Below are 25,207 nucleotides of genomic sequence, written 5' to 3' on the forward strand. Positions count from 1 at the left end.
AAGTTTGACATGTACAAAGCTGTTCTTTGATCATCTAACAAGCTGGCTGCATATTTTTGTGGTATGTCAGTATTTTGATCTCAGAACTAGTATCGCATATTTTTTGTCTTTCTCCAGCTCTGTTTCTCATAGAGCATGATTTGCAGATCTCAGGTAAGTAAATAAAATTGTTTTTTTCTACTCTGTAAATAAATACTACTCATCTACCTTTATTTTTGTCTTTTGACCATAAATAGAAAATGTGTGAAACTATATCACATTTACACTTTATCTGTATTCTGATTTCTAAATGAGAAGTGTAAAGAATCAAGAGTCATTATTGACTGCATATCCTCTCACATCAGCATATCCTATAGTACTTCATCAGAAGTGCTGGGAAGATGCTGGCTTTTCATTCATTTACTATTTACATATTAGCGTCTTTGTTGAAACATATTTGGTGCCATAATATCATAAAGGGAATACTTAAATGCTGTCATTAGCAATTTAGTATGATCCCCAGAAAAGACAACACCTTTTCCTGATAATTTTCACCATCACTGTCTCTAGGCAAATTGCATAAAACATTACCACACAATGTCAGCTTCCTCTTTTTGATGCTATATATTCTGCCATTTCAACTGCAGAAATCACAAAGAACTGTTTCCATAGCTGTAAAGAGTCCATAAGACAGAAACAATAAACAACTACTAAAAAATGGCAGGACTCATGCACATCAGCTATGTGTTCAGATTCATCATGATTTTAGGATTTGCTTTGTCTGTCTTATCTTTGACCAGTAAGTCACTGATCTATTATTATTTAGTTTTACATTAAAGCAATTTAGAAGAAAATGTTAGAATGGATGAAGTTTAATTTTCCTTACTTGGTGGAAGTCTTTTTAAACTATTCAGTTTGTTTAATTGTTTAGAAATGCATCAAATCCTAATCATTAATCTAAAACCTTTATAGTGATTTATGACTGTGCTATATTTCTTAAGATACTTTTACTGGATGCCAGAAGTCTGTATTTTTGTTAAAAGACAGAAAAAGTAGTCAGTAGGTCTATATCTATATCTATCTCTCTTATTGTCCATCTATTTATCTACCTGCCTATCTATTTATCCATCTGTCTATCTATCGATTTATCAATTTATATACCGTGTGTGTGTGTGTGTGTGTGTGTGTGTGTGTGTGTGTGTGTGTGTGTGTGTGCGTGAATGTGTGTGTGTGTGTGATTGTGTGTATGTCTGTAGTTGAAATAAAACAAGTTATGTCTTTTTGAAACTGGTGACATAGAAAAAAATCAGTTTTTACATGTTTTGCAAAGTAGATTTACTTGTTTTACAAGTGACATATAATACATGTGTATAACTAACAAGATGTGACTTTATGTTTAAATGAAATGTGTATCAGTGGAATACTATATAAACTATCAAATGACAGCACACAATGCTGACATGCAGCTTTCAAGCATTCATTTTCATACAAGGAATACCTGCATGCAATACACTTTCCATGAAAGACTGCAACAATTTGTGAAGCTATAAAAGATATTGCACAGGGAAGAACATTTTGCAATTCAATGACCTTACATCACTTTGTACTAGTTGCATATGAAGTTACATGTAGAAGCTATGAGTTAAGTTCACATCTCCTGTCAGTATGTGCTAATCTAGCATCAAGTTATAGAAAATATGCATATTTAACTTTGATACTATTATAGCTCTTTTATTCTTCTTATAGAGTATGGTAAAATAAAAATATAATATGGACACAAGTAGAGTGCAAACAATGCTGAACAAATATGAATATCATGATGTAAAAGGTAGAACTTCTCTGGCGTTATAATATTAGTTCATATCTTAGGCTGCACAGTGATGTCATTTGTATGGTTAGTTATAATTATTTGTTTTTAGATGTAGAGTAAGTAAAGAGAACATATGTGTATAATGTCCAGCCAGCTTAGAAGCAATTTTAAAACAAGGATAAATTCCTGTACGTTTTATAAAATATTCTACTCTATACAATGTTAAGAGCAATATTTCAGAATAAAATCAATCTATTGTTCTCTTTCAGATCCTGGAAAGCGTACCAGCTGCTGCAGACAAGTTTCCAAGACGTTTGTGAAACATATTGTGAGTTATGAATACCAGCCCGAACAACTGCCATGTGTAGAAGCTATCATGTAAGTATTAGCTTTTAATTCAAAATGAAATATGTATAGCTGCATTAGGAATTTGATGAAAAATATGACACTACAGTGTGACTCAGACTTAATTTTTCAAAACAGAGTAATGATTTTCTTATTTTACATACACATTTTGCATATATATATATATATATATATATATATATATATAGGTTCACTATGAAATTTTGAAATCCCAAAATCTCGAGTTTCAGAATATCGAGTTCAGAATCTCGAGATCTTGGAATCTCGAAATTGTGAACCCCTCCCCAAAAAACACCACCAAACACACTAAAACATGTGTATGCAGGGTGGCAAGACCCCTGCACTCCCCCCACACCTCCCGCAACGTAAATATACCAATTCCGAGATCGCACTACAGTGAGGACAAGGGAAATCTCCCGATCCACGCTATATGCCGATCTCCGTTCAGGATTTCAAAGTTTTGAAACTTGAACATATGATCTTCGATCATATGAAATTCGAAGTTTTGAACTTTGAAATTCTGAATGGACCCCACAAAAAAAAAAGTATGTGTGTGTGTGTGTGTGTGTGTGTGTGTGTGTGTGTGTGTGTGTGTGTGTGTGTGTGTATATATATATATATATATATATATATAAGTATATATAGATATATATAGATATATGTGTGTGTGTGTGTGTATATATATGAATGTGCGTATGGGTGGGACATGTATAGACAGACAAAAAGAGATAAATAGGATAGGTTATGTCTGTATGACATTAGAAATTAATGTAAGCATATGCTCTAGCAAAGCATATTATTGAGTGTAGTGAGTCACACTATTTTAGATTAATGATGCTACAAGTTACAAAAGTTAGTTTAAGGGAAGTTGATATTAAAACATTTACTGAAAACAATGAATGTAAATGGATTAATAAATTAAATGTTCTGGAAGGACATGGCTTATATGAATGTTATAGCCTATGACCTGTTTTGCATATGAGAAAGTTGACATACTGAAGGTGTTGCTTTATATTTATTGATATGTTTTGCCTTTAATATTTTTGTCATTTATTCCTAATCTCATCTATTATGATCGGTTTAGATTACAGTTGTGTATGGTTGAATGTTATTTAAATGTGAAAGAGATTAGCTGTGATTTTATAACACGAAAAAAGCATTTTAATGTGAAAGCGTGGGTTTTTGTTTTTTGGCATAAAGCCCTTGCTGATATCATAGAGTAGGTCTGTTTTTGGTTTATGATAGTTATATAGATAATGTAACGGTGCTGTCTAATAACTGCTGAGGTTGTTAACAGACATCTCTGGCATAGGAATTTGTTGAAAGCATTCATTGTGGAGTGCAGGACTAAATAAAATAAGTAACATCAAGTGTTACTTTAACTCAGGAGATGTGCATGCAGACAAGATAAGTGGGAATAAATAGTAATGCTAAAACGTTTGGATTTACCAAAAATTTAAATGCTAGAGATGGCAGTGTGTGCATGAGGGTGTGCATAAGGGTTAGCATGTAAGGGTTAGAGCTAGGAAGAAAAGCAAATTTTACATTGTTGGTGTGTGCATGAGTATTTGCATGTATCTCATGTTTATTGGTACTAGCAGGAAAGGGTCTTTACTAATGTAATGTGTAGGGTTTGGATGATCAGTTTTAGGGTAGAACCCATGAGTATGGTTGTACAGGGGAGCCTCACCAAAAGCATGCATTTTGGATGCGATAGAAAACAAGAGCATTCAGAATAAAGTCACATGGTCACAGGAAAGACATGCAGGCTGCTCTGCATGCATATACGTAAAGAGTGAAACAGACAGAAAGGGCGTATTTCACATGTCACACAATTATATTTCAGTCTATTACTCAGACTTTGTGTTGTAACATCATAGACATTTATACCAATGTAGTGAAATACCTGAAAGCCTCAATACATATGTAAGTTTTCCATTTCTCCTTCACTTGATGCATTTTGGATGTGTCATTCCTTTCTGAATCCTGAATCAAACATCTCAATGTAAGATGTAAAGGCAGAAAAGTTTGTAAATTATTGGACCCCCATTTCTGTGGAATTCTCTTAAGAGCCTGACACCAGTCAGTACCTGAGATAGAGGATGATTATAAGTATTGGCAAGGTGTAAATGGTCTTTTGACTCGACTGACTTGTGCTTCCAATGATCCTGTGATTACAAAGCATTGTCCATAAAGGTGGGAGTGTATATTTGTAGAATTGGTATCAAAAACAAAACAGAGCAATGTCATTTTTTTTTAGTCTTTCAACCTTACTGGGCCACAAGGTTACATGCAATAACTGTAAGGGCAGTTTAGTGAACCGTCATCCAGCATGTTTTAGGAGCTGGAAGGAAAATAATGTTTATCTTTATGACATGAAAAACTCCATGTAGAGAGTAAATAACAAGAGAGGACTAGAGCTAAGAACTGAACCACTGAATATTAAAATATTTATGAGGCTGCATTATTAATATAATTAACGGTACTGCACTTCACAGCATTCAACATTTTGCTACAAATTTCAATGTGTCTGGTTTATGAACCTGCTGCTTTTCCAATGCCAGTTGAAATATTGACAGGAGTGTAACGTGGAAGGATAATATGTGAAATTAGGTTTTGGGTTAAAGCCTTCATTTACAGTGCAAAGGGCCACAAGGATAAGTATCATAAATCACATGTTGAAAGTCTGGGCATATAATATAGAATCTTAGTAAAGTTATTAGTAAATAGCATCCATTAATTAAGTTTAGGCTCAGAATGATGGAGTGATTAGCAGAGATAGCATAGTATTCATGTTAGTTACTTTAGCCTCCTCCAGCTCATGACACATGATTTACTTAGTTCAGTCTTTAAAGGGAATTTCTTATTCAATGAAACTATCTTCCTTCGAGGCATGACTAAAAATATAGGCCCCTGCATAACTGGCATGTTGAAAGCATGGCCTAACATATTAACAAAAAGGCCAAGATCTGGTTGTTTACTAAAATGTCTACTTGAATGCTTTAAACCACAAAACATCTAAAATTGCTATCAAACTACTGTTTTCTGAAGTCAGTATTGAAGAAATAAAGTTGTATTGCTGTATGGAAATAGATGGCACAGTTTTTTTTTTATGGTATCTACTTCTGTGAGTCCTGTGGCTGCTGGTGTAACTTCAAACATCAGCTGGGAATACCAGAGATAAGAAATGGTTTTATCTCTGAAAATCTATGAATTAAATATTAATGTGTGCCCTGCATCCCCATAAGTGTAGTGGCACTTGAATTATTGGTGCTTGGCCTGGAAAGCTAACAACAAATTTTCTAAGTTATGTGTCACACAGTGTTCATATCCAAATGAGTGAAAATGGTTATCATTTTTATAGGCTATGGACCACACTGAAATTATTATCAGTATTAACAGATTATGGCTGCCATCACAACAACATAATTCAACTGCACTTTCACTATACAGATACTCTTAACAATGTATTCTAGGGATATTTCTGTTTAATATGGTAATGTTGGCTTTACTTTTGAACTTTGGCCTGAGATGACATCATTAAAAGGTTCTATATTCAATTAGTTTATCAACCTGCCTAATAATAAATAAGTAAATCAATAAGTGCAGCTAATGTGTTTCTGACGCATTATTTTCTAAACTGATTTCATGCAGCTTCCCCAAACATCTTATACTATAACCAGCCACTGTACTTTTTTCAAGATGTCTGCTGGCTAATTATTGGTAACTATTGGTTGCTCCAGTGAAAGACATAAGCTATAGTGTGAAAAACTCTTGTATATAGAATACAATAATAATTGTTATGGTCTACAGATGTTTGCAATGGTTCTCCTTTTTGTACAGATTTTTTACAGAAAGTGGAAATATGTACTGCTCCAATCCACATGTCAAATGGGTGCAAAATAAAGTGGCACAACTCAAGTAAGTAAATAATTGAACCATTTTTAATTTGTACAAATGAGTGTGATGGAGTGTAAAATTTATTTCACTGTAAACAAGTGAGAGTCTAAAGACTGGGGTAGAAATACAATCTTAATGAATTCATAAAAATGTAACACATATGAGACTGTCATTCCACACCAAATATCACTAAAAGGTAAAAGGTTCAGAAATGTTAAAAAAATACTAAGCATTTGCTTCATTGTTTTTTTGTTTTTATAGTGCATTAGGATCATAATATCACATTTCTGTAGTTCTAGCTGAAAACTAAAGAACACAACTGATATATGACTGTATATATTAAAGTATAGAAAAGTAAAAACAGATGGTTTCAGTCACTGGTTAACATTCTACAAGTATAATGCATATTATAATATAAATGTCCCTCATAGAGCAATACATTTTCATCAATAAGCTACTGTGTTTTACTTTAATTTACAATATACATAAGATATCAGTTTCATAATAAGGTATATTTCTGCATCTCTGTCCAGCACTCTTACATAAATACCATATCTATCTATCTATCTACACACACACACACACACACACACACACACACACACACACACACACACACACACACACACACACATGTATATAGATGTGTGTGTGTGTGTGTGTGTGTGTGTGTGTGTGTGTGTGTGATGCTCATGCGTGAGAGTATGTGTTATTTTGAGGAAGTCCATGGAGCAAGGTATTTAATATTTTGCCTGTATTTTGTAGTACTTTTCTTTGCAGGGGCCAGGTACCCTAGTATGCTCTATATATATGTGTGTGTGTATCGATATGTATATGTAATTTAAGAATTTTAGTTCATGGTTTGTGGCTTGGTCACTCACCAAGAAACCACCTTAAAGCAAACATCCACATATTCCACACAAGTGCAAACACAAAACACACACACACACACACACACACACACACACACACACACACACACACACACACACACACACACTGTTTTGAGATAATTGCCAAGTGACTTTAAGCATTGTTTATCATAAACATAGTCCACCATAGCCAGATACCTCATCCATTTTTCCATTAAGCATATAATCCCTGTGGGTTGTATTGAACTCCAGAGCTTACTACTTGCATTTTATTTTATAAATGGCAGAGGGCTTTCTTCCCATAAGCACCAGTAAAACCATCACCAAGCACAGGACAGCTTGTTAAGAAAAGAACAACAGTTGCTGTATACATTTGTGCTGATGCACAACCAAGGAATGTGTGAGTGGATTAAAAATGCTAGGTTCTCTGTGAAAAGGCAGTGATTTGCCAAATTAGATAACTGAAAATGTTAAACTCTGATTTTTTGAAGAATAATTATTTGCCCATGACTTTCAAAACATGCATGAGAATTGAGGGAATACTTAAAGAAACAATATATATATGGATCAATTTATTTCTTGAATAAATAAAGTGTTTTATTTTGTTTTTCAGCAAACTTAAATATCCAAATGACAATGAAGCTCCTGCTACAACACAGAGCAATCAAGGATTCAAATCTACATCATTTTAGGAGAGCACAAATAAGCCTGACCTCTATATTAAGATGAGATATGTTTTAAAATGTATCACTGGATTCAAGTTACTTAGTCATTAACAGCCATTTTAATTTGATTGCCACATATTGACGTTCTATTAACTTTGCACAGCCTCATTAGCAGTTTGCTACTGAAAAAAGTCAGCTGAAACATATGTGTGCTCTTTGACTATATGTCATAGCTCCATGTTTCCTGTTACATTCATTCTGTTGTTAACTGCACAGTTTAATTTTGCTTACAATCACAAACTCTGATAATAGGCCCAAAAACGCATACGAGCAATGCTTTTTTATCAGTATTTTTTCACTATGATAACAATGCCTTACTCTAAATGTTTTAATGGAATGTTAGCAAATGTTTCTATCATTCAGTACTTTACATTTGCAACTGGGAAGCTAGCCAGCTGTCTGGGACACATGTACAACCCATCTTAAATGACTTCATTGGCAGAAAATGTATCACCTCAAAGTAATCATTTTCATAGCTGAAGCCAGAAACCTGATATTTCCCTCAACCCATGCCCTCAAAAATTGTATGGGAGGTACATCTGAAATAATGTACCTGTTATAATAACATTGTTGCAGTTTATTTCAAGCTGTAATAAAAAATGTGTTGAATTTCTTTTATATGACCTTGGTATCACTGCCCCTGACTCAGATATAGTACCATTTGTAAGAAAGAAAGCAGTTGGGTATAGATTTGAAAAAATATTAGCCTTGAAATCATATTTATATGTAAAAAAAAGTGACTAAACAAAAAGCTGAACCTGGGATAAATAAATACCCAAATATGATAACTCATTACCGACATAATTCCATATTCACTAAATCTCTTGCCAACACACAGTATTAGATGCAAAGATTAATGAAAGTCACAGTAATGGCATTTCATTGTTTTATAGGAAGCTTCAAGCATGAGTTGTCAAATTCTGACTTGCCAAGGATCAGAATCCCCAAACTGCGTTCCCTGTAAAAAGGTCCAACTATGTTTTTTTTTTTTTTCAGTGGGGCTTTCCCCATAACTAATATGTATACCATATCCATGGTGGCACTTACTCAGAGAAGGAGGAAATTACTCTCAAAAAGGGCTCAGCAACAGTGATTTCCTGTGGAGGAGCTCCAATCTTCAGCAGTTTGGACTTCAAGCAACTGACTCTCAAGAGTTCAATTCTCACCCATCTCTAGGTTATTTGTTATAGTAATACATCTCCACAAAATGTCAAATGTTAGAAAATTAATTGTTTCAGTAACACAAAATGAAAATATCAATTTTTTAGTGTCTGTACACTACAGTGATTTCCAAGTGTATATTTTGAATAATTGGATTACTCTTTTCAATTATTGTTCAACAAACTTAGTAAAAAGTGAATTGATATATATTTTTATAGGAAAATATAAATGGATTCTTACAAAAAATGTACAAGTATGTATTTAAGTGGTTATTTATTACTATATATTTATTTTAAATTCTATTAATTGATATATGAGAAAGAATTCTATCCTGTCTGTGTTTAAAAGCATCAGATTTCTAATGGATTAACTGACTATAAATAAAAGAGAATGCTGTTATGTATTTTAGTGAATAAACACCAATGTTTGCAATGTCAGAATATATTGACATCCTCTGGATGTATCAAAATAAAACATTTCTGGACACATGAATTGTCGGGGTCTTACTTTATTTACTGCATTTTAATTGAATGACCCATCTGCACATCTGTTTACTTTTCAATTAAGACCGAACAAATAATGCTAATGATATACTTTCCATAATGTGCTGTGTGGTCATTTATCAATTGATTGTATTCTATAGTGTGATCTTTTTAAACAAAGGAAAGGAATACATAAGGCATTACTTCCATGACCTGGAATTTGGATCATTATGAAAGTTAGTGCAGTCTTAATTAATACCAATTTTATAATATTGTATTCTCATAAATATATATAGGAAGTATGCCAGTCTTTTACAAGATGTCTGCAGTTGACAGACCCTTTTGCAGTGTAAAGTCAAATTTGAAAAATTCATACAAAACAGCAAAGACATTGGTCCTCATTCATTCACTGGGATATCAACATACACTGGGATGGCTAGAAAAGAACACAAGTGTGCACATCACATGGCACATGATTGAATGAGCCACAAAATATGTAGACACACTGCTGAAGAAAGCTGATGGGAAAATTTAGTAAGGAAATGCACACTGACAGGAGAAAAAGGGATTTGAGCAGCCACAGGGAACCTAAGCTGTAGAGGGAGACAGATTTACAACAAGAGGACAGACGTACACAGCAAATATGCAGGATAAGATAGGCTTTCTCAACATGAGAAAGAGACAGTAGGCAGGATATGCAGGTAAAACAGCAACATTAGAGTGCACCAGGACCCTGCAAGTGGCCATTGTATATATGATGGGCAGAACTGCTTAGAGGAATACAGCTCAGTCAGACAGAGAATGCATTTCAAACACATATACCATACACAGGTTATACTGTATGACACATCCATTAAAATTACAAATATCCACATGTACACACCACTTGAAAGCCCTGTATGCACACAGATCATTCACAGCTTAACTGAAAGCATGACAGCATACAGATGCATGGAGTCTCAACTGTGCTCTGCCTACATCACACTGCAAGCTTAGCCTCATAGTAGTTAACCCATAACAGAGATTTTAATCACAGATGTGGGTCCTGCCCATGCCATGGGTCATCATGATACCTAAAATAATATGGCTGGATGAGCCACTGCTTGATAACAAGCAGCCATTTTTGAAATGCTAGCACAAACAGACATGTAACCTGTGTTCAGGGTAAAGCACACCAGAATGGCAAGTCGGGAATATTGACTAGGCTGCCCCTATGACAGGCAAAATGCCTTTTTAAGGTAAGGTATGCTATAGACCTGGAGGCGCATACAGATTTGACAAGTAAGATCTGCGCTGGTGTGTAGTACACCTAGTCTGCAATATGTGTTAGCTGTGTACTGCTAAATATGTTTCTACATAACACAGTGGACTCTGTCATGGTTTTCACTACTGTATGTTTATTTTTGTTACATTTGTCCTTCTGTTTATCGCTCCACCAAAAGAAAACAGATCTTTACAGTTTCTGTTGCCATCATTGTATATCATTGGTGATTCTTGGCTTCTCTAGAGCCATTTGTTTTTATAATGGAACTAGAGATTAGCTTATCATCACTGGGTGCCCTATTATTCCTCTTACACATACGGATGCATTGCTGTCCTTTGACCTCATAAATATAGATATATATATATATATATATATATATATATATATATATATATATATATATATATGTGTGTGTCCGTGTGTGTGTGTGTGTGTGTGTGTGTGTGTGTGTGTGTGTGTGTGTGTGTGTGTGTATCGATATGTATATGTAATTTAAGAATTTTAGTTCATGGTTTGTGGCTTGGTCACTCACCAAGAAGCTACCTTAAAGCAAACATCCACATATTCCACACAAGTGCAAACACACACACACACACACACACACACGCACACACACGCACACACACACACACACACACACACACACACACACACACACACACACACACACACACACACACACACACACACACACACATATATGTTTTCCTTAAAGTAGTTTCTTGATGAGTGACCAAGCCATAAACCATGAACTAAATTTCTTAAATGTACATATCTACAGAATGATGTTTCATTAATCATACAGACTAAACTCCCACCATGTATTCTGCTAACTGATTTCATCCCCTTCTTTATGTATGTACCATCTATTTTATTGGGATATTATAAAGTGCTCAAGTAAGCGTGGCTCCCTATAGTGAGCAGCACTGTCCTGCAAGAGGCTTTCTTCTGTCATCCTGAATTCATTTTTTAAATCTTTTTAGTGTTTCTTTTTTATTTATTTATTTTTACTTTAGTTTAATGTAGTCTAGAGACACATAACAAATCATATTATAGATGTTCAGTTTAGTTTTGTTAGGTAATACATTAAGACTTTTAATTGCAGTTTATCAACATTGTATTAAAATTATCTGAAATGTTATTTCTGACCAGCTGACTGCAGCTTCTCTTTTCTTTCTGCTTTTAAATATTGTCTCTCTTGTATATTAGTTTACATTTCCTGGTGTTGATTTTTAAGGAGGGGTGTTTTGTCTGCATTTTCTATATGCAGTCTGTGTTTTATGCGTATGGTTACTGAAGTGTCTTTTTTGTTTATAACGTGCAATTTGTGTTGTTATAGTTCTAGCATTTTATCACATTAGTTTATATATATATATATATATATATATATATATATATATATATATATATATATATATAAAACTAAAATGTTGTTGTTTTGTGAAGCTGGGGAGTTTTGGGGGCTTTTAGGTTGTTTTTGCTAACTTCAGTGATCTTTTAGTTCTCCTGTTAGTTCTTTTATTTTCTCACGGTCTGTAGAGGTGATGATGTTTTATTTATTTATTTATTTATGTTTGCTTTCAAATTTAGAACTTCAATTTTCAGTCTGGGGTTTTATTTTTGCTGGCTTAGTTGTTGTTTTTGTCTGCCTGAATGTGCGTGTGCGTGCGTGCGTGCGTGCGTGCGTGTGTGTGTGTGTGTGTGTGTGTGTCCTTATTTGTGTATGTGAGAACATTCCTCATTTTGAGTCTTAAAAAGTCCATGTGGCTCATAGTTCCACATTCAAAAAGTCTCCCATTCCATTTGTAACTGATATCTATTCTAAATAACATTGAAACATATTAATTCACCACAAAAAAAAAAAAAAAACTTTTTTTAACTACAAAGTAGCACTTTATGCTCTTCATAATTGAAGCAGTTAAACTGTTAAAAAGTGTTTCATGTTTTGCTCTTGCTCTGTATTATGAGGGGTGGTGTTCCACATTCTGAGAGGCAGCGTTCCACATTATGAGAAGAAGTGTTCCACATGCGGTGATGTTCCATGTTCTTGAGCTGGAAGGTTGAGAGCTCTGGTGTGTGTCTATGTTTGCATTGTTCTTATCTTTTTTAAAGTTTTTCATAATGAAAAATGTGTCTGCTTGCACTCAGCTATTGAATGTTCCAGCTGGCATCACAAAGTAATTTGTAGATTGCTGGGCTGTTCATTAACCAGTTGGAATGTTGTGTTTGCGCTACCTAGTTATAGGTTTCTCATGATGTAGTATAACATTTAATGAGCATTTTATCACATGAGTAAAACAGCGGAAGTTTGAATACTGTGTCATCCTTTTGGACTCTTTAGTCAGTTATGCATAGAGTCTGCCTTAATACTACAGGTTCCTGAATGGATACAATTTTAGGAATAATGTTTTTTTTTATATATCTTGCTTGTTAGCTAATATTAAGTGTCACCTGTTATAATAAACATGTTGTAGTACAGTTATTACTCTCTGCTTGGAGTCCAATGAGCATACAGCTTTTTCTTGAGAGGTACAGCATGGTATTTTACATGGTGGTAAAGCCTCTGCAGCACACACTCAGATTATCTGTCATTTCCATTTGAACTGCTGCATTTTGGAAATATGGGATACTTGTGAAATGCCTTTTCTCAGTGCTATGAAAAGAAGTAAAACATTTTTTTACCTTTTCTTGATTCACATTGAAGAACATAAAAATCCTTATACAATCATCCCCATCTATCAGGTAAACTGCTGACAGACAATTCCTAATTCATGAGACTACAAGTCTTCTTTTTTTTCATGATGTCTCAGTTAATTTTTATTATCTTTTTGAGCAGTTACTTTGAATGAGCACTTCTCTTCTAATGTGAAGTAATGTTTAAAGAGTCAGTAATTAAAAAACAGTTTTAGAAATACTGTTTCTTGATGACTGGGTGGCTTTTTTCCCTCCTACATAAATTATCATATGTATTTCTAACACTGAGATTGCAGCATCTAGGGGGTATTAAAATTTTTTTGACTTAGGAAAGCCTTAAATTTGCATTGTGTACATGTTGGGGAGGAGGGGGGTCCAATAGAGAGACACATTGTAGCAGATTGATATCTACCAACTATGGGCTTATGGTAATCACAACTCCATGCATGCCTTATCCTTTACAGAGGATTATTAGTGAAATGCCTTCGATGCTAGATCCATATAGGGGATAGAACTGGCACTACAGCATATCTTACCATATATGACTGGTACATTCATACCCTGCAGTACAACCTGAAATGGACATTGGTAAAATGTAGGGATCCAGTGATAACAGGTATGACATTTCAGTGCAAGGACAAGTACTGTCATGCTTCTAGCATAACAGTGTGAGAGCTACCACTGACCTCTGTCCTGTGCACAGTGCAGTGACAAATGTTTTCTAAGGCTATGCATGTACATGTGAGTTAGAATATACAGCACAGTTGTAAGCCTTCACAGTTTCCTAATGAGTTGTCTTAGCAGTATGGCTCAGGGGTGAGTCTGGGATGTATTGTGTTAATCTGGTGAAACAGGTGCTGACTGCAATGTACTGTCCAGTAATGGCTACCCTGATCAGGACAGTGATACTTATTAGTCATTTTATTCACTATCTTTCACATGAAATGCACATTGACAGGTCTGATCCTATAGTAAAGCTGTAATTTCACCAGAAAGATTTATTAAGAATGTCTTGTATCAACTAACTCTCATTCATTAAAGTCAAAGAAGAGAGGAGAAACTTTTGTTGAAATGTCATCTTTCAGCTGATTAGCAGTGAATAAAAAAGGAAAACCCCAACAAGATTTCATGAACTGCATTACTTCATTTCACCTAATGTCAATCATTTAAAACATTTATTTTTTGGCTGCACTCATACCTGACATCATCGGAATGCAAATGCATTTCTATACTAGATATAGTTATTTTAAGTTTTAGAAACATGTTTAGGTACAACTTAGTATTCAAAATAGCTCTCTGAGTGGTAAGTGGCCTTTTCTTCATGCATTCTTTCTGCAGTGCATTTTTCCCTAGTCTTATAATTCTTAGAGGTTCATCACGACAGGAGACTGCAGACAGAATAAGCAGTATGCTATCCCTTGCAGGGTACATCTCCCTTCCCTCTAGTTATGCAGCCATGGGGTTAGTATACTATATTGTGTGACTGCTGTATGGATGCATTTGGGGGGAAGTTGTGTTGTTAATTGGTTGTGACTGACCAGTTAAAGATTTGGCCAGCTGGGACATAACCATTCAAAGTTAAAACACAAAAATCATTAAAATGTCTGTAAATTATAATTTTTGAGGATTTGTTTTTATAGCTAGAATAGACCTTAACTCCAGTATTATTCCAGTGAGTGGTGTATTTTTTTGTCAATGATATATTCTCACATTATTCTAAAGGAACATATTTATGCACTGGTTTTCATTAAAAATATGTTTTTCTTGTCATCACTTTTTTGACATTCTAAAAACAGCATGCCAGGCATGCCATTTACGTAATATGCAAAACACTTGTCTCATATCCTTCTGAATTTTCTGTTGTGAGATAATTGCCAAGTGACTTTAAGCATTGTTTATCATAAACATAGTCCACCATAGCCAGATACCTCATCCATTTTTCCATTAAGCATATAATCCCTGTGGGTTGTATTGAACTCCATAGCTTACTACTTGCATTTTATTTTATAAATGGCAGAGGGCTTTCTTCCCATAACCACCAGTAAAACCATCACCGAGCACAGGACAGCTTGTTAAGAAAAGAACAACAGTTGCTGTATACGCTTGTGCTGACGCACAACCAAGGAATGTGTGAGTGGCTTAAAAATGCTAGGTTCTCTGTGAAAAGGCAGTGATTTGCCAAATTAGATAACTGAAAATGTTAAACTCTGATTCTTTTTGAAGAATAATTATTTGTCCATGACTTTCAAAACATGCATGAGAATTGAGGGAATACTTAAAGAAACAATATATATGGATCAATTTACTGCTTGAATAAATAAAGTGTTTTATTTTGTTTTTCAGCAAACTTAAATATCCAAATGACAATGAAGCTCCTGCTACAACACAGAGCAATCAAGGATTCAAACCTACATCGTTTTAGGAGAGCACAGAGAAGCCTGACCTCCATATTAAGATGCGATATGTTTTAAAATGCATCACTGGATTCAAGTTACTTAGTCATTAACAGCCATTTTAATTTGATTGCCACATACTGATGTTCTATTAACTTTGCACAGCCTCATTAGCAGTTTGCTACTGAAAAAAGTTAACTGAAACATATGTGTGCTCTTTGACTATATGTCATAGCTCCATGTTTCCTGTTACATTCATTCTGTTGTTAACTGCACAGTTTAATTTTGCTTACAATCACAAACTCTGATAATAGGCCCCAAAATGCATACGAGCAATGTTTTTTTTATCAGTATTTTTTCACTATGATAACAATGCCTTACTCTAAATGTTTTAATGGAATGTTAGCAAATGTTTTTATCATTCAGTACTTTACATTTGCAACTGGGAAGCTAGCCAGCTGTCTGGGACATATGTACAGTCCATCTTAAATGACTTCATTGGCAGAAAATGTATCACCTCAAAGTAATCATTTTCATAGCTGAAGCCAGAAACCTGATATTTCCTTCAACCCATACCCTCAAAAATTGTATGGGAGGTACAATTGAAATCATGTACCTCTTATAATGACATTGCTGCAGTTTATTTCAAGCTGTAATAAAAAATGTGTTGAATTCCTTTTATATGACCTTGGTATCACTGCCCCTGACTCAGATATAGTACCATTTGTAAGAAAGAAAACAGTTGGGTATAGATTTGAAAAAAATATTAGCTTGGAAATCATATTTATATTTAAAAAAAAATGACTAAACAAAAAGCTGAACCTGGGATAAATAAATACCCAAATATGATAACTCATTACAGGCAGAATTCCATATTCACTAAATCTCTTGCCAACACACAGTATTAGATGCAAAGATTAATGAAAGTCACAATAATGACATTTCATTGTTTTACAGGAAGCTTCAAGCATGAGTTGCCAAATTCTGACTTGCCAAGGATCAGAATCCCCAAACTGCGTTCCCTGTAGGTCCAACTCTGTTTTTTTTTTTTTTTTTCAGTGGGGCTTTCCCCACAACTAATATGTATACCATATCCATGGTGGCACTTACTCAGATAAGGGGGAAATTACCCTCAAAAAGGGTTCAGCAACAATGATTTCCTGTGGAGGAGCTCCAATCTTCTGCAGTTTGCACTTCAAGCAACTGACTCTCAAAAGTTCAATTCTCACCCATCTGTAGGATATTTGTTATAGTAATACATCTCCACAAAATGTCAAATGTTAGAAAATCAATTGTTTCAGTAACACAAAATGAAAATATCCATTTTTTAGTGTCTAAACACTACAGTGATTTCCAAGTGTATGTTTTGAATAATTGGATTACTCTTTTCAATTATTGTTCAACAAACTTAGTAAAAAATGAATTGATATATATTTTTATAGGAAAATATTAATGGATTCTTGCAAAAAATGTACAAGTATGTATTTAGGTGGTTATTTATTACTGTATATTTATTTTTATTTATTTATTTTACATTTGTTGACCGGGCTAGTCTGGTTGGATACTTGCCCATTTTCAGCAGAGGCCCGAGGAGAAAAGCTCCACTATACACTAGTAAATCATAAAAGAACATGAAAACAGCACAGTAAGATCACAAATTATAGGCATGTAAAGAACTATTAACATAGTAACAGAACAGAAGCAAATTCAACAAAATCTAAAATACAGTGAGGATTCCTAATCCCATATTCTTTACAAGGCAAGAATATTAAAGTTGAAGAGTGAGAGAGAATAGTGACTCGCCCAAGAGTTTGTATAATATGTACAGTATTAACAATAATGATAACATTTAGTACCAGGGCACTAGTTATAAAGAAACAGTTAGCACATCAGGGAGCAGGATAAGGTTTAAATAAATAGAGAGATGACTGGTTGCAGTAATATATCAAGTAGAACGAAAAAAGGGATGTTGTAGGAAAGTAAATGCAAGTGACATTCAAGGTGAGCTACAGAGCAGGGGTAGTACTAGTGATAGAGACAAGTAGAAGAGTAAAGGACAGAACTGTAAAGAGAGTTGGATGCTGAGGTCAGTCAGGATTAGAGCAAGGGCATAGCCAGTGAGATTTGAAATAGTTCTTTAGTTGTTTCTTGAAAAGCTGTGGAGAGCCTAGAGTGGTCAGTTCTGTGGGAAGTTTATTCCAGTATTAGCCAACGCTATTTGTAAACAAGGAGTCACCAGCTTTATTGTGTGATTTGAAAGTGGCAACTAGTGGTTTGTTAGCTGAGTGGAGGGAAGTAAGATTCCTGTAAGGGGCAATAAGGTTATTAAGTATGGGAGTATTAGTAGGGTAATGGAGAATTTTATAGGTGATAACTAGTTGATGTAGGAGAATAAGATTTTGGAGTTCGAGCCAGTCAAGCTTTTTGAGATTAAACACAATGATGGGTTTGAAATGGGGAACCTGTGGCAAACCTGGCAATGCTATGGTAGGCTGTGGCAAGTTTCTGAAGGTTTGATTTTGAAAGGTTTATGAGAGAAGGAGAAGCATACAATACTGTAGAGATGAGATGAGTTTGGGCTAGAGACACTCTGGTGGTAGGTGTAAGAAAGGGCTTAAGTCTATAGAGGGCACCTATCTTTTTATTAACTGTTTTGATGGTTAGGTCAATGTGTCAATCAAAGTTTAGTTGATTATCTACTGTAAAGCCTAGAAGTTTAGTGGAAGAATCAGGTGTAATGATAGTGCCATTATTAGACACAATAGAAAAGGAGAAAGGGGCAGACTTAAGGGTTGGGGAGAAGAGTAATAATTTGTTTTTTTGGGATTCAGGAGGAGACAGATATGTTGGAACCATTTTTCTGCTACTGTAAAGACTTTTTGGGTGGTAGAATGAAGTTCAGCTGGAGAAACAGCAGAACAGATGAGAGTTGAATCATCTGCATACTGAATACATGTGGATGTTGGGAGTGAAGTAGACAGGTTATTTGTAAATATGAAGAAGAGAAGGGGACCTAAGATGGAACCTTGAGAGACACCGATAGTGACTGGGAGCTGAGGGGATAGATGGCTGTCCCAAAGGACTGCTTGTTTTCTATCTTTCAAATAAGAGTCAAACCAGTGCAATGCTGAAGAGTTAAGTGAGAGAGATTTCAGAGTATGTAGCAAAAGTTGATGGTTCACCATATCAAAGGCTTTAGAGAGGTCAAGAAATAAAGCAGAGGAAAATTGGTTGTTATTGCGATTTTTGTTGATAGTATCTGTGAAGGAGAAAAGTGCAGTGGAAGTACTATGGAAAGGTCTAAAACCATATTGGGAATCTGCAAGTAGGCTATTATGTTAAAGATTGTATAAGAGTTGTTGGTGTATACAACGTTCCATAATTTTAGAAAGAGGTGATAGTAAGGCTATAGGATGGAAATTAGAAAGTTCATTAGTGTTACCACCTTTATGCAGGGGAATGATATGGGAGACCTTCCAGAGGGAAGGAATAGTTGATTTGGTTATAGTTCTGTTAATTAAGAAAGAGACTGGGTATGCTAGTTCTGCTGCTGCTAGCTTCATATATTCAGCTGGTAGTTGGTCAGCTGAAGGGGTGCATGGCTTAAGTTTTGAGAATAACTTACGTATATGGGTTGTGGAGACTGTACTAAATTTTAGAGTGGGGGTGTTATTTTGAGGAGAGGTATTTTGAAGGGAGGTGAGGGGAGCCATGGTCTTTGCTAGAGAGGTGACTGTTTCCAAGAAGTTATTGAACATATTGGCTATTGCATTGGGAGGGGTCTGAGCTAAGTTAGCTGGAGTAGGTGTTTTGGTATTCCCTGGATGGGGCAGTTTATTAATTCCTGACAAGAATTTGTTGGGGTTATGGTTTTGATTTTGTTGATATTGAAGGTGATTTTTTTTATCAACATGGGTGAGTTTTTTTGTAGTATTTCTGAGGTGTTTGAAGTTTTTATGGTCAGTTGGGTTTTTAGTAGATCTCCATTTTGCCCATAGTTTATTCCTTAATAGCATTGTTTGCTTGGTCTCTTTAGAAAGCCATGGGGCAGCTTTGGATCTTGTTCTAATTAAGCGAGAGGGATCCTGACGCTCAAGAATTTGGAGGAACGTGTTATTAAAATGGATAACTGCTTCATCAAGTGGGAGGTGTTTTAGAGCTGACCAGTTACATGCATTCAGTTCATTAAGGAAAGTTGGAAGGTTAAAATTTTTGTTGTTATGTATAGTACGATAGATAGCCTGCTTGAGATTGTTATTTTTTTGTTTAGTTATGTAGGTAAGAAGATGGTCACTGATATTGTCTGGGAGTATTCCTGTTTTATATGAGAGGGGATTATTGTTGACCAATATCCAGTCCCAAGATGGCGTGTTTATTGGTAGATTTGTGAATCCTAGTAGGGGAATTTATGGTTTGTTGAAAACTAAAGAGGTTGAGGTGATGGGTGGGTTTTGGGGATATACAGGAGTTCTAATCTATATTAAAGTCTCCTAAGATAATAGTTTCCTGTGGAAAGTTACAGGAGAGCCAGCTAAGAATGTTTTCAAGTGTATTTAAGTTGTTGCCAGGAGGGATATAGGAACATATTATATATATGGCTTTGCTTTTATTTACTTGGAGTTTGCTACAGAGTATTTCAGCATTGGCAGGGGAGGGAGGCTGGGAGTCAATTGAGGTCACTTGCAGTTCAGATTTATAAAGTAAGGCAACTCCCCCACCATTTTTGTTTAGACGATCCTGCCTTAAAATGTTATAGCAAGGAGGAATAATTTCATTGTCTTTGATACCTGGTTTAAGCCATGTCTCAGTAAGACAGAGGATATCAAATGAGTAGAGGTCAATTAAAGCATGGAGTTGTGTAATTTTATTGTTGATGCTATGAATATTTAGGTGTGCTATTGAAAGGGAGTTAGAAGAGAAAGGTGAGCTCAAGTTGTTAGTAGATTGGTTTGAGAGGGTGTGGAGGAGGGAATCGTGTGGGCCATGGTTAGGGTGAATGTCCCCATGTGAGAGTAAGAGTCTTTGAGGGAATGGAATTATTTTTGAATTTTTAGAAGATATTAGGTAGAACGTTCTAGTAGTGTGATACTTGTTATGGAGTATCCTGTGATAGTGAGGGGGTAGGTAAGGATAAGATGCCAGGAGGTTAATATAGGTTTGTTCAGCCAGAGGAAGGACAGAGTTTGTGTGTTTAGATAAACTAGGAGATCTGCTAAGGGTGTGGTGTTCTTAGGAAGTAAGTGTATAGTATAAGAGTAGAATGTTAAGGAGTAGGAGTAAATAAAGTAGTTTAAAAGTCAGGGGCATATTTATTTTGGAGAGTTTAGCAAGGTTGGAAATTAGTAGTACTAGGATGGTATGGAATGGGGTGTGGTAGTAAGATGGGAGTGGAGAGTTTGTAAGTGTGAATGAGGCAGGAAATGTGATAGGATGTGAGTAGGTTGGGCATGTGGCTGAGCAAGTATAAGGTTAAGGCTACTGGGGGTGGGTGGAACTTGGGGGTAGGGTAGGGGAGTGGAGTGAGCCTGCAGGGCGAATGGAGCGGGAAGAGCCAGAGAGGGGACCAAGGCACAGAAAACAATCAGTGAGAAGTGAAAGAGGCACAGTGTTCAGTGCAGGTAATAGTGGACTGTAAGATAAAGTAAAGGGAGGAATATAGGTAGGTTGGGAGAGATAAAATAATAGTTTGGAAGCTAGGTAAGGTACTAAAGATGGATGTAGTACAGAAGTAGAAAGGGGTTAAGACTAGAAAGATAGCAGGAAAAACAAAAACAAAACTCTAGTGTAAGGATTAGGGAGTATATAGTTATCTAGTGAATGGGGTCCCACCTAGTGGCCATAGTCTGAAATGATGAGAGACAGAGCAAGCAAAGCGTTCACTACTGAGATATGATGATCTAGAGGTGAGTGTTATCCTAAGGGCAAAGATGTAGAAAGAGGGTGAGAGAGGGACACTTAACCGTTACTGGAGGGGGGGGGTTGGTAGGCTGCTGGTTAACGTGGGAGGGAAGTCAAATAACCTGGAGTATTCTAAGTTAAAAATACATTAGCAGGACATACTTTCAAACAAGGACTATTCAGGGTAGTAAGTCTTAGTGGGAAGGAAAAACAAATCCTCTTCAGGACTCTGTTCCTTAACTTGGATTCCACGGGGCTTCTAAGAATGGAAAATGCAGGAATTCAGGTTCACATGGCTGGTAAAATATGAGGAAGAGAGAGAAGATAATTAGGTAAATACAACAGTCAAAGGATGTAGATAAGAGACAACCAAACATAGTACCTTACATCCTAAGTCTAGAGTTAGAGCAGAAAGACTGACCCCTTACCATAGTGTAAAATAAGCATGCCAGAGAAGGGTTAATACAGAGCAGAACATACAAACAGGGTACAGTTGTTTGCAGAATGTCTGTTTAGGTACAAAATAACTTTAGCCTTAGCAATTATCATACTATCAGTAGAACATACAATCAGTAGAACATACAATCAAGGTACAGTTGTTTGCAAAATGTCTGTTTATGTACCAGAATAAGTTTAGCCTTAGCTAACATCAAATATCTGGCCACAAACACCTAAACTAAGAAATTAGGAGCTACAAGGGAGCTAGAAAAATTAGCGGTATTATCCACTAGACATGAATGTAACAGTATTGTTATTAAATCAGCTTACACTTGTTAGCATAGCAAGTATTATATATTAAATATCACTTCCAGCCTCGGAATATAGACACTGTGTAGTTGGGAGTCACGTGGATGCTAGATAAGCGGCGAAACATACACAGCCCGAATATAGAAGTTGCTTACAAGGGTGTTTCGTAAAGAAAGCACGTGTACGCTAGAATAAGCATTGCAATACACATCCCCCGCTATAGAAGCTGCTTGGATGGGAGTTATATCACAGTCGTGTGCTCACTGTAGTTGCCTACAAAACAACATGTCTCAAATATGTCACTAACAGTGAACCAATTTACCAGCTATAATGTTTCCGATTGAAAAACCACCAACAGAACTCATAAGCAGAGCCAGGTATAAAGTAGTAGAGGTTTACCAGCTCAGTACTCACGGCAATTGCCTACAAAACAACGTGTCTCAAATAAGCCACCAACAGAGAACAAGTTTACCAGCTATATTGTTTCCGATTGAAAAACTGCTAATAGAACGCCTAAGCAGAGCCAGATATAAAGTGGTAGAGGTTTACCGGCTTAGTTATTACCCGGTTAAAACGCACTCCATGTGGGTCCCAGTGACGCAGTTGTCTTACTAAAGGTAGACTAGAATCAGATACTAGAGTTACAGGTTCAGTAAATGTGTAACCAACAATCAATGCGAGGTACATTTAATTTACCAGAAAACATAAAATGAGTGTTGCATTTAATTAAACAACATAAAGAATACCAACATAAGAATGCAGCTATGTACTCACATGCGGATATTCACTTCGAGCCCGAGACACACAGCAGCCTAAGGGGAGAGTAATAGGGAAGGAGCTGCTTAGAGGGGGGTATATTTGTAATATGAGACCGGAAATGGATCCAATGGGGAGGGGAGAGAAGGGAAGGGGTGGCCCAGGGTTAATAGAGAGCAGAAGGGGATAACAGTGATCGCGAGTTCTTTAACTAAGAAGCTCACAGGGCCCAGGAAAAAAAGGAGTATAATAGTTATGGGTTCAAAGAAGAGACTACAGGTAGTATAGGTTAGAAATGAGAGAAGGACAGAGGTATTCTAGGCATAGTATGGAAGAGATGACGTCGACCTAGGATAGAGTAGGCGTAATCTAAAGGTAGTGTAGAGGACTAAGCTAGAGCAGTATAGGCAGAAGGGAAGAGAGGTCTTAGAGTTAGAGAAAAGAGAGGAAGACTAAACAAGAGGAAGAGTAAAAGAGACTAAGGTAGTGCAGTACAGGCAGAGGTGCAGAGGGGACCAAGGTGCAGAAAACAATCAGTGAGAAGTGAAAGAGGCACAGTGTTCAGTGCAGGTAATAGTGGACTGTAAGAGAAAGTAAAGGGAGGAATATAGGTAGATTGGGAGAGATAAAATAATAGTTTGGAAGCTAGGTGAGGTATTAAAGATGGATGTAGTACAGAAATAGAAAGGGGTTAAGACTAGAAAGATAGCAGGAAAAACAAAAAAAACTCTAGTGTAAGGATTAGGGAGTATATAGTTATCTAGTGAATTGGGTGCCACCTAGGGGCCATAGTCTGAAATGACGAGAGACAGAGCAAGCAAAGAGTTCACTACTGCGATATGGTGATCTAGAGGTGAGTGTTATCCTAAGGACAAAGATGTAGAAAGAGGGTGAGAGAGGGACACTTAACCGCTACCGGAGGGGGGGGTTAGTAGGCTGCTGGTTAACATGGGAGGGAAGTCAAATAACCTGGAGTATTATAAGTTAAAAATACATTAGCAGGACATACTTTCAAACAAGGACTATTCAGGGTAGTAAGTCTTAGTGGGAAGCAAGAACAAATCCTCTTCAGGACTCTGTTCCTTAACTTGGATTCCATGGGGCTTCTAAGAATGGTAAAGGCAGGAACTCAGGTTCGCAGGGTTTCAAACAAGGACTATTTAAGGTAGTAAGTCTTAGTGGGAAGGAAGAACAAATCCTCTTCAGGACTCTGTTCCTTAACTTGGATTCCACTGGGCTTCTAAGAATGGAAAAGGCAGGAACTCAGGTTCGCAGGGTTTCAAACAAGGACTATTCAGGGTAGTAAGTCTTAGTGGGAAGGAAGAACAAATCCTCTTCAGGACTCTGTTCCTTAATTTGGATTCCACAGGGCTTCTAAGAATGGAAAAGGCAGGAACTCAGGTTCGCAGGGATGCGGATATTCACTTCGAGCCTGAGACACACAGCAGCCTAAGGGGATTAATTAATATATGAGAAAGAATTCTATCCTGTCTGTGTTTAAAAGCATCAGATTTCTAAAAGATTAACTGACTATAAATAAAAGAAAATGCTGATATGTATTTTAGTGAATAAACACCAATGTTTGCAATGTCAGAATATATTGACATCCTCTGGATGTATCAAAATAAAACGTTTCTGGACACATGAATTGTCGGGGTCTTACTTTATTTACTGCATTTTAATTGAATGACCCATCTGCACATCTGTTTACTTTTCAATTAAGACCGAACAAATAATGCTGATGATATACTTTCCACAATGTGCTGTGTGGTCATTTATCAATTGATTGTATTCTATAGTGTGATCTTTTTAAACAAAGGAAAGGAATGCATGAGGCGTTACTTCCATGACCTGGAATTTGGATCATTATGAAAGTTAGTACAGTCTTAATTAATACCAATTTTATAATATTGTATTCTCATAAATATATATAGGAAGTATGCCAGTCTTTTACAAGATGTCTGCACTTGACAGACCCTTTTGTAGTGTAAAGTCAAATTTGAAAAATTCATACAGAACAGCAAAGACATTTGTCCCCATTCATTCACTGGGATATCAACGTACACTGGGATGGCTAGAAAAGAACACAAGTGTGCACATCACATGGCACACGATTGAATGAGCCACAAAATATGTAGACACACTGCTGAAGAAAGCTGA

At 36.0% G+C, this 25,207-nt stretch overlaps 2 protein-coding genes across 2 annotated transcripts in view; both read left to right on the forward strand.

Moving 5' to 3' along the window:
• The window catches only part of LOC122800844 (eotaxin-like), a 194,030-nt gene extending 178,048 nt beyond the window's left edge, over positions 1 to 15,982 (forward strand). The window contains exon 4 of the mRNA XM_044070158.1: positions 15,597 to 15,982. Within this exon, the coding sequence (XP_043926093.1) occupies positions 15,597 to 15,675 (79 nt within the window). The 3' untranslated portion in view covers positions 15,676 to 15,982. The remainder of the gene's footprint in view (positions 1 to 15,596) is intronic.
• LOC122800846 (C-C motif chemokine 2-like) lies at positions 629 to 9,305 on the forward strand. Its single transcript, XM_044070161.1, has 4 exons — positions 629 to 778; positions 2,059 to 2,167; positions 5,999 to 6,076; positions 7,541 to 9,305. Exons 1-4 carry the CDS (start codon positions 697 to 699, stop codon positions 7,617 to 7,619), a joined length of 348 nt encoding a protein of 115 aa, XP_043926096.1. The 5' UTR covers positions 629 to 696; the 3' UTR covers positions 7,620 to 9,305.
• Positions 15,983 to 25,207: the final 9,225 nt, after the last annotated feature.

This window comes from Protopterus annectens, chromosome 4.part1 (assembly GCF_019279795.1).
Source record: "Protopterus annectens isolate FY-2018-M chromosome 4.part1, PAN1.0, whole genome shotgun sequence".
Lineage (NCBI taxonomy): Eukaryota > Metazoa > Chordata > Ceratodontiformes > Protopteridae > Protopterus > Protopterus annectens.